Raw genomic sequence first — 10672 nt, 5'->3', positions numbered from 1 at the left:
GTTTTCTGCATTTTTTGTTTAATGTGTTCCATTTCCAGATCCGATTTGTCAATTTGTTTCTCAAGGTATATTTTGTACAACTGCTTTACAGGGAGCTATTAGAATACAGAACAATGTTACATCTTGGCAGTATTGCACTGTGAAAATTGTACAACTATGAATATAACTTAGAAAATAGACACTTGTAGCTAACGACATTTTCATTTCATGAGAAGAATGATTCTTAATCCAATATTGCAATAACTGGCAGGCAAATACTGCAGCATCTTACAGAGGTAGGCTGAGCTGTGGCTGTGGATGCAGTCGGTTCACCCTGGAGATTCTCTGCATTGCTCTGTGAAGAAAGGATGAATGTTTTAAAATGGTGCATCACTTACATGACGTATTTGTTAGACAGTGCATACCATAGGCTGCTCTACATCTTCCCTCCCTGTGCCAGCTGACAAGGTATCTCTTACTTGCATACACCAATAATGAAAGACATAGTATGAAAAGTCCCGAGAAGAGTATGTACCATTTCATGGGTGTCTGGCAGTTCCACAACAGAGATTACTCCATCAGTAACTGCAAGACAATGTGGATTACAGGCAATTCATCAACAGAGACCTGCACATTTTGAATATAACTTGTACAACAGTGGGCAGTCTTTCAAATATCACAGTCTTTCAACAGTATGTACAGGAAGTAATGGCATCTATCAAATTATACTCATCTATAACTGTTAAATACATTACAATCGGTTCGATTATGATGGGTTTGATGATGAGTTTCATGGATTGCCATCACTGAGCCAACACTGGACAAATGCACATACATCATTCATATGAATTACTTACTTCTTCTGTATGAACTTCTGTCCTGGGGCATGGCTGTATCGGAGGAACTTCCTCCAAGGATGCCATCAGCCATGGGCCGGCCAGTGTTTTGGCTGAGAGCCATCTCTTCAGCCTCTGTGAGAGGTGTTGGTGGTGGACCCCCACCAGTTTTTCGGGCCTCTGCCTTTTTCCTATTGGCTAATATGTAGGTAAAATGTGACCATATGCACCCAAGCCCACATTTAGAACTTTGTAAAAAGATTTAAACAATATTACATGCTGCCAGATGAGACTGTAGCTTTTGTGTCTTATAGACGAGCAAAACCTCCCAATCGTCCAGTGCCTACCTGTTTGTACTATATTTTTATACTTCATCTTTATTTGCTGCCAAGTGCGCTTTATGCCGGTTGGGTTACACCTGTGATGACGAAATTAAAATTTAGAGAGAATATAGAAAAACTAGTAATATTTCTTAAATATACATCAATCAACATCGTTCTTATCAATACTTACGCATTCACTCGGTCAGCTATTTTCTGCCACGCTTGTTCCCGTTCTTTCGCAGCAACAATCGTGTTTCCTTTTTTTGATATGGCATGCTCGTATTCAGCATACGCCATCATTAATAATTCAAGCTCCACTGGGGTGAAATTGGAAGCGCGAGATTTGTTTCCCTGTGTTGTCATGGTGAATCATTTTCTCTGGATGCCATTGATAGAGCCTTTTTATGTGCTCGTGCACGCGTGACAATCAGGGTTAATTGAACTCAGAGTTTTATAAACTAATAGTTATCACCTGTTCTGAAACCAAAAACTCAGAGGTTGACATCTCAGAGTTAATCAACTCAGAGTTCAAGTTTTAACCCAGAGTTTGCAAAACCTGCTTCGTGAAACAGCCCCCTGGTGTTAAGTGAGGCATTCATGGGTCCTTCAGAGTCAGAGTCAGCACAGAAGCTTCCTGGGAACCTCTCTTGGTGGGAGCTCAGTGAGCAGGACCAGCCACAGGGCATATGGAAGCTCCCCGTTCCTCTCCTGCTCCTCTCTGGCTCTGTTTCACTCCTGTTTAGCTCCTCTCCTACTCCTCTCTGACTCTGCTCCACTCATGTTTAGCTCCTCTCCTGCTCCGCTCCACTCCTGTCTATTTTCTCCATGCTCCTCCCCTGTACTACTCCTCTCCGCTCCTCTCCTGCTCTGTTCATCTCCAGCTCATCTTCTGCATTTTCCCTCCCTATCCTTGAGGAGACCCACGGCATTTTTTGCTCACCCCCCATCCTGCTGATTTTTCATTCTGACATTATGGCTCTGTTGTGGGGGGTCAGTGTTGGATGCCACAGAGGGGGGAGGGGAGACATTAAATTACCCTGCATCTGGCTGACTTACGACAGCTGCCCCCCCACCCCACCCCCTCCACCGTCCACAGCCGATATCCATGCTGCTGTTTGTCTTTCTTCGGCTTGCTTTTTGATCGCGTTTCCTGTTCCTCTTCCTGTTCCTGTTCCACGGTTCCCTGGCTCTGATCTATCAGAGCTGTGGTCCTCGGGGCTTTTATGAATGGTGCACGAGCTTCAGTCTCAGCCCAGGAAGCCTGAAACACAGCCTCTACACAGCAGCGCAGCTGCGAGTCCTGGTGCTAGTCAGCAGCCCCGGTTCGTGATGATGCCGCACAGTAATCGAACACTTTCTTTTTTGGGGGGGGGGGGGGATGGGGTTCAGCTTTTTTCCATTTAATCCACAGCTTCAGTTTAATCCAGGTGACAAGTACAAATGAGCAATACAGACTACATACTCTTATTATGCATTAGGCCCTGTCCTGTCTCTAAGGGCTCAGTATCTGACCTTCTCTTTAAGGGCTCAGGATCTGACCTTCTCTCTAAGGGCTCAGTATCTGACCTTCTCTTTAAGGGCTCAGTATCTGACCTTCTCTTTAAGGGCTGAGTATCTGACCTTCTCTTTAAGGGCTCAGTATCTGACCTTCTCTCTAAGGGCTCAGTATCTGACCTTCTCTTTAAGGGCTCAGTATCTGACCTTCTCCCTAAGGGCTCAGTATCTGACCTTCTCTCTAAGGGCTCAGTATCTGACCTTCTCTTTAAGGGCTGAGTATCTGACCTTCTCTTTAAGGGCTCAGTATCTGACCTTCTCTTTAAGGGCTCAGGATCTGACCTTCTCTCTAAGGGCTCAGTATCTGACCTTCTCTTTAAGGGCTCAGTATCTGACCTTCTCTTTAAGGGCTGAGTATCTGACCTTCTCTTTAAGGGCTCAGTATCTGACCTTCTCTCTAAGGGCTCAGTATCTGACCTTCTCTTTAAGGGCTCAGTATCTGACCTTCTCCCTAAGGGCTCAGTATCTGACCTTCTCTCTAAGGGCTCAGTATCTGACCTTCTCTTTAAGGGCTGAGTATCTGACCTTCTCTTTAAGGGCTGAGTATCTGACCTTCTCTCTAAGGGCTCAGTATCTGACCTTCTCTTTAAGGGCTCAGTATCTGACCTTCTCCCTAAGGGCTCAGTATCTGACCTTCTCTTTAAGGGCTCAGTATCTGACCTTCTCCCTAAGGGCTCAGTATCTGACCTTCTCTCTAAGGGCTCAGTATCTGACCTTCTCTTTAAGGGCTGAGTATCTGACCTTCTCTTTAAGGGCTGAGTATCTGACCTTCTCTCTAAGGGCTGAGTATCTGACCTTCTCTTTAAGGGCTCAGTATCTGACCTTCTCTTTAAGGGCTCAGGATCTGACCTTCTCTCTAAGGGCTCAGTATCTGACCTTCTCTTTAAGGGCTCAGTATCTGACCTTCTCTTTAAGGGCTGAGTATCTGACCTTCTCTTTAAGGGCTGAGTATCTGACCTTCTCTCTAAGGGCTCAGTATCTGACCTTCTCTCTAAGGGCTCAGTATCTGACCTTCTCTCTAAGGGCTCAGTATCTGACCTTCTCTTTAAGGGCTCAGTATCTGACCTTCTCTTTAAGGGCTCAGTATCTGACCTTCTCTTTAACGGCTCAGTATCTGACCTTCTCTTTAAGGGCTCAGTATCTGACCTTCTCTCTAAGGGCTCAGTATCTGACCTTCTCTCTAAGGACTCAGTATCTGACCTTCTCTCTAAGGACTCAGTATCTGACCTTCTCTCTAAGGGCTCAGTATCTGACTCTCTTTTTGGGTTCAGTATCTTGCCCTGTGTTTAAGGGTTTCGTTTTAGGCCCATGGACTCAGATTTCATAGCTTGCATCCTTGTTGGGTGACCTGCTGATTCTCAGCCTACAGGTTTGGGAGTAAGGATCAGGAATTTATCCTCCACAAAATTCACAATCTATGCAGTTACTGGATACAGGCAGCCAATCAGCTTCACCAGTAGTTACTTCAGCAGAACGTCAGCGAGACCTTTTCACCATCTGGAAAATCCAGCTCCTTTTCCCGAACTTAAGCCACACGGCTTTTTACTGCAGTGTCTGACGTCTTTGAGCAGAAACCCAAGTGGACACATTCTAACGTTCTGAATCGCAGTCGTGTGAAGCAGGAAGTGGTCTGCAAGGTTTTGTAAACAAAATCAGAGCCATGTGACCAGCGGGAAAGCCGCCGCGCTGATTCACAGCTTTGCTGTGTTTCACGCACCTCAGGGGGTGGGTGTGGGGGGGGGGGTGGACTGAGGCACCATGGGACAGCACCCTCTGACGTCTCAGTTTTTTGGTACCGGATGCAGACCTAGTTATACTTCATGTGTCTCATTGCTCTGTTTTTGCAAACCTTTGATCATATGATTATATAGCGCCTTTCTCAACACTTAACCCCCCCATGTGGCAATGTGATAGTTCGACTCAAAACAGCTAATGATGTACCATTTAAGGAAAGATAATAACAGGCGCAGAAGAGTAGGGCCAGCCGGCTAGCTGATCCCTGACCGTGAGGGGGGAGCTGGGGAGCAAGGCAGTTATGGAAAATCTTCAGGTTACATCCTGAAGGTTGCTGGTTTGAGTCCTAGAGGCAGGCTCTGACACAAAGGGTCTTTCTGTGAGATACTCCCACACTTGAACGACTGGCTACTATAAGGTGCTATAACAGGGGGTCTGGCTGCTGAAAGGCGGGGGGGGGGGCGGACTGGTTGCTGTAAGGGGGGGGCTTGGGCTTTGGTCCTCACAATGAACCATTTGAAGGTCTTATTTCCACACTCACTTTTGGCTCATTTGCGAAAGGTCAAAGGTCATAGCATAGGAACGTTCTGGAAAAGAGGTGCTGTCTTCTGGAGCAGGTCTGTGGGCTTCAGCTATCTTCTCTCTCATGAATCAGTGTCATTGTCCATAGTCACTCACACACAGTGACCAAATATCCCCCACAATGTAATAAAAGTTTGTTTTTTTTTTCTTAACTTTGTGGGGACCATTTTTCAGGTCCCCACAAAGATCTGTGAATACAATAGAAAAACTAAAAACCCCAAAAGTCTCATATTTAGTTTGGTTATTTATAGTCAAGGTTAGTGGTAGGGGCTATGCTCGCCATGTTGGGATTATACTTTTCTCCACAGAAATGAATGAAGAGTCCCAGCAAAGATATAATTACAAATCTGTGTGTGTGTGTGTGTGTGTGTGTGTGTGTGTGTCTGGCAGTCACACTGTAATAATCAACATAGACTGACTCATTTCCGACAAGCTGCACACAGCAGTTTAGATTTAGCCTTTCACAGGATGTCCGTTAAACCACATTAGATAAACCTTAATGGGCGTATGTGTGTCTGTGTGAGCCTCTCGCACCAGAATGCCTGCTCTGGGGCTGCTGCGGCACTGCGCGCATGACATCCTCCTCGCTGCAGCCCGCTCTGCAAAACTCTGGAAGGAATTAAAAGTGTAAGGGCTCTGTCTTAGTTAACCGTTAGCTAGAAGTGTAGCTGCTGCCCAGAGCAGATGCAAAGATGCATTCATCAGTTGTTGGCGGTGCTATACACACACACACACACACACAGACACACACACACACACACACACACACACACACATGGCCAATAGGCAGGCTTCCTAACCCTCCCAACATCTACGCACCAAAGATTATATGTGAAATGCCATATTCGATCTCATCACATCCAAGCAGTTGCCAGATGAAGTGTGAGACTGGTAATCTGGGCACAAAATCATTTGTGAGATATAAATGACATCGTGAACTCAATCACTGGCTGAGAGTTAACCGGGCCAGCAGGGGGCAGTATCAGCAATAGGGTTCGCCGTTTGTTTATCTATATCTATACCTATGTGACATGTGAGGCCCTAACAACGCACCCTGATGCACCCTGGGCCGTGGCTTTGGGTCACACTCCTCCTGTGGTCTGTCCTCCCTAGCTACGGGGTGTTACATCAGTAGGGAGGGGTCAGATCCAGCGTACATGAGCCTCATTTGTGGGCCTGAATTGTGGCCACGCCCAGACCTCATCATCGCACGTTGCGGGCATCTTGTATATGTCCATACTTCCCCGGCTCATTTATGCTTTTTTGGTGACTTCCTATACATGTGATGCACATTCGCACCCAAGCAATTCAGGCACATGAGTGTATAGACACCAGCCCACCCCAGGAGTGGGAGTGCTGCTTCCACATCCAGACACGGAGGTCGTTCTCAGGTCGGCGGGGGGCGGCTTCCACCTTCCGCTAGTCATTAGAGCAGGGGGTGGGGGCCAGGGACCGGGGCTCCTGATCTAATGATGCAGGATGTCTTACAGACCACTGGCAGGAAGAAGCACTTTGTCCCCAGGCTGCGTGCTCTCAAGTGAGACTGAACATGCGGGGCACAGGGACCCAGATGCTCACAATGCGGGACTCAGTCTGCACCACAGAAGACAGGAACCATGATTGGAAGTTTAAGAAGCAGTGATCTGCTCTGTTATACTGCACTTCAGGCACTGTGTAAAAAGGCACGAGGTTCGCCGGCTGCAGAAGGGTAGCCCTGACTCCAGCACTAACTCGGCATGGGGAGTTTGCAGACCGCCCCCCCCTGGCTGCGTGTCTGTGAGTGAGCGAGTGTGGCTTGACAGTATCGCCCTGTCCCGGCAGGGCGCTGCCTGCCTCCCTCTGCATTCTGCGGCAGACTCCATATCGCTCCTGACTGGCTCGCCAGCGAATCAACCCACTCATCGTAATTAGATGTCGATATGTGCTGTCACTGCCAAGACTCCAACAGCATGGCTCTGCCTTCCACAGAACGCTGTGGCCCCACCTCTTCCTTGAGCTGAGCTTTTCTTCAAAGATCTAGCAATGTGTACAAGGCTTAATCACAGGGGCATATGCAAGGGGCCTGACCAGAGATCACACCCTGTGGCTACTGAAGAGCACATGTCACTTCCTGTGGCTACCGGGCAGCACATGTCACTTCCTGTGGCTACCGGGCAGCACATGTCACTTCCTGTGGCTACCGCTGGGTGTCCTGAGGGTTATTACTGTTATTATCTGTAGCGGTTCATTAAAGGAGCCCAAATCCAATCTTCAAAGCATATTTGGATCTGCTTGTGTGGAAGGCATCCGGTCTGGTTGGGCCTTCAGGGAAGGGAAGTGGAGATGAGCGTGCAGTCACAGGCCCTTGGGTCACTCCTGGCCACCCCCACTGGCCACATCCTCCCCCTCCATTTCAGCGTTTGGGCCGCCCAGCAAAGGCCGGTTGTATTTCAGGTCACCTTTTCTACCCCGTCTCCCAGTTCACCGTTCGACTAACGAAAAGAATTCCTCAGTTCTGTTATTTATTATTTCCTAAAGTTTTTCCTTAAAACCGGGACTCACGAAGTGCACAGTAAGTAAGGAGAAGGGGGTGACGTAAATTACTGTGACATTTAAGAGAGGAGTATGAGGTGAAGGAAAGGGATGCGCTGGGCTCTGAAGACAGGCCTTTAAATTTCCAAGTTTATTTACGTCGCTATAAAAACTGACTCCAGCCTGTTTGTTTGATGACAGCTGCAGACTCGAGGGGTAAAGGGAGAGATTACCCATGATGCACCAAAGACACAGTCTCTGTCACTCGTAAAACACAAACCACAAAGTAATACTGATGATAAATATACGTATATGAATATCATTACCTTCTGCCTCATCCTCCACCTTTTTGTCAAGGACCTTCCATGTGTCTGGAAGACCGTGTTGTTTTGTAGGCTTCCTTTTGGAGAGCTCACCTGTTTTTGATGTTAGCGGTAGGTTTGTGTGGACTGAGTCAGCGATTTTGGCCATTTGGTGCCGTACAGCTGTTAAGTGTTCATGGCTAAATAAGTGCTACCTCCCCCATGTGCCAAGTTCTTCAAGCCACACCTCCTACTCTTAACAATTAGCAGTTAGCATGATACAGACATTAACCTGAGAAACTTGTAATGCAGGGCCAGGGTTCAAAGCCAGTGCATTCTCCATCCTAACTCAGGAACACGGGCCCAGGGTTCGACCCCAGTGCATTCTCCATTCTGCAAACTCAGGAGCATGGGGTCAGGGTTCGACCCTAGTGCATTCTCCATCATGCTAAGTCAGGGACATGGGGCCAGGTTTCGACCCCAGTGCATTCTCCATCCTGCTAACTCAAAGACACTGGCCCAGGGTTCGACCCCAGTGCATTCTCCATCCTGCAAAGTCAGGGACACCAGCCTAGGGTTCGACCCCAGTGCATTCTCCATCCTGCAAACTTAGGGACACCGGCTCAGGGTTCAACCCCAGTACATTCTCCATCCTGCAAACTCAGGGACACGGGACCAGGGTTCGACCCCAGTGCATTCTCCATCCTGCAAACTCAGGGACACCGGCCCAGGGTTCAACCCCAGTACATTCTCCATCCTGCAAACTTAGGGACACCGGCCCAGGGTTCGACCCCAGTACATTCTCCATCCTGCAAACTTAGGGACACCGGCCCAGGGTTCGACCCCAGTACATTCTCCATCCTGCAGACTCAGGGACACCGGCTCAGGGTTCAACCCCAGTACATTCTCCATCCTGCAAACTTAGGGACACCGGCTCAGGGTTCGACCCCAGTACATTCTCCATCCTGCAAACTTAGGGACACCGGCCCAGGGTTCGACCTATTCGTGTTTGTGCATGTCACAGGCCAGTGACATAATGTCATGTGTGTCACAGATGTCACAGCTCGCTGTCCCCACTGCGGATAGCAGAGTGGGGGGGCCGGGGGGGGGTGGGGGGGGGTTAAGACAGCAACAATCTGGAAGGCTGGTAGGTGGGGCAGGGGGAGGCTATAAGTGTTTGTAGGTGCAGCAAAACAATACAGACGCAGAGCAGACTGATGATGTAGGAGAGTCTGCAGAGATCAGGCTGCACAGAGGCCTGTCAGAGTAACGGAGACTGTGTGTGCGGGGGGGGGGGGCGTAAAGTGAGAGCCCCCGAGGACTGTTCATTCTAATATGACAGCAAAAATATTGGTCATTAGATACAGGAGATCAAACTCCATTACATTAAGGTGGCAATGGGGGAGGAGGGGGACCCATCTGTGCTGCTGATTCTCCCAGGCTGAAGGCCATCAGATCCGCTGCTGTGCTCAGCCAGAGTGTGAGCAGACTGACTGGCCTTCATCCTCCTCTTCCTCCTTCTTTTCCGCACACGTTACGTTCTGGACGCCATGTTCCATTTCTTTCCAGAAAGCTGCAGACCCCGCTCACATAAGAGATACACTTATGGGATTACTTTCCGTCTGATATCTATGAGCGATATTGGGAACCCCATTTGGGCGAGCTGAAGAGCAGGTTGGGAGTGCTCTGGTGTCCAGCCCCAGCGTGTGAGGGGATCACGACCCCATCTAGCAGATGGGGGGAGGGGGGTGTGGGCTGGGGCAGAGGCTGGCCATCTCCTTGGGAGGCTAAACGGGTTAATGATCAGGGGAATCGGCCGGTTAAGGTCCTTATCCTGCTGGAGCTTCTGAGGTAATGCCACATTAATCTCCTTCACCTCCGAGGACATTAGCGGCCGCGTTACATGGGTTTAGCCACTGGCCCGTCAGACCGTAGCCAGGGAAACGTCTCCCTGGCGTCGTGCCAAAGCCCGGCTCTGTCCCGTTTGGGTTCTGTTATGGATTGATTTTCTGCCTCTTCTTAATTCCCGCCCATGTTCCCCACCTGCCTTGGGGGAACATCTGCCACCATGGGAGATCCTCCACAGCACCATCCCTCGGAGTCCAGGGTAACATCCCTCAAAGCCACCATGGAGAAGCTGTCTGCTGGGCAATTTCCACTTTCTACAATGGGAATTAGAAAGGAAGATCCTCGTCTCTAATGGGCTCTTCTGTTGGGCTGAAAATGGTCTAATGATTAAAGTCCTCTCTCTCTCTATTTCTCTCTGTCTGTCTCTCTCTGTGTTTCTCTGTTTTTGTCTCTATGTCTCTCTGTGTGTATTTCTGTCTGTCTCTATTTGTCTCTGTCTGTCTGTCTCTTTCTGTCTGTTTCTCTCTGTGTTTCTCTGTTTTTTTCTCTCTACCTGTCTCTGTCTTGATCTGTCTCTATTGCTCTCTGTCTGTATCTCTCTGTCTGTCTCTCTCTCTGTCTGTCTCTCTCTGTCTGTCTCTCTCTCTGTCTGTCTCTGTCTGTCTCTGTCTCTGTCTGTCTCTCTCTCTGTCTATCTCTCTCTATCTGTCTCTCTCTCTCTGTCTCTCTCAGTCTGGATCCCAGGTTTCCAGGTCAGATGCCTTTGTTCACACTTGGGTTTCTTTACCACTCCAGACTCTGGTCCGTTAAGCCTCGCTGAAACTTGCCTGCCCTGCTCTGACACCCCAAAGGCTCTTAACACCATAATCCGGGACTTTGCTGGGAGCTTACTTGTGGTCTTTCTGATGTGGCTGTTTGTATGGTAAATGAGCAATGGTGTGTGGATGTCATCTGTGTTAAGGGTGGGGGGTTTATTGTGCGAGTGGTTTGTATTATAAATTTG

The 10672-nt window shown here is 48.6% G+C and overlaps 1 protein-coding gene across 1 annotated transcript; it reads right to left on the bottom strand.

Moving 5' to 3' along the window:
* Positions 1 to 9: 9 nt before the first annotated feature.
* LOC125728226 (uncharacterized) lies at positions 10 to 1713 on the bottom strand (the record flags this gene model as incomplete). Its single annotated transcript, XM_049005262.1, has 6 exons — positions 1329 to 1713; positions 1163 to 1233; positions 837 to 1013; positions 515 to 564; positions 272 to 334; positions 10 to 95 (listed from the first exon to the last, which is right to left on the bottom strand). Coding segments are annotated over exons 1-6 (620 nt in total), but the record flags the coding sequence as incomplete, so codon positions are not given.
* Between the last annotated feature and the right edge of the window lie 8959 nt (positions 1714 to 10672).

Source organism: Brienomyrus brachyistius, unplaced genomic scaffold (assembly GCF_023856365.1).
Source record: "Brienomyrus brachyistius isolate T26 unplaced genomic scaffold, BBRACH_0.4 scaffold212, whole genome shotgun sequence".
In the NCBI taxonomy this organism is placed as follows: Eukaryota; Metazoa; Chordata; class Actinopteri; order Osteoglossiformes; family Mormyridae; genus Brienomyrus; species Brienomyrus brachyistius.
This window is presented reverse-complemented; position numbering and strand designations above follow the sequence as displayed.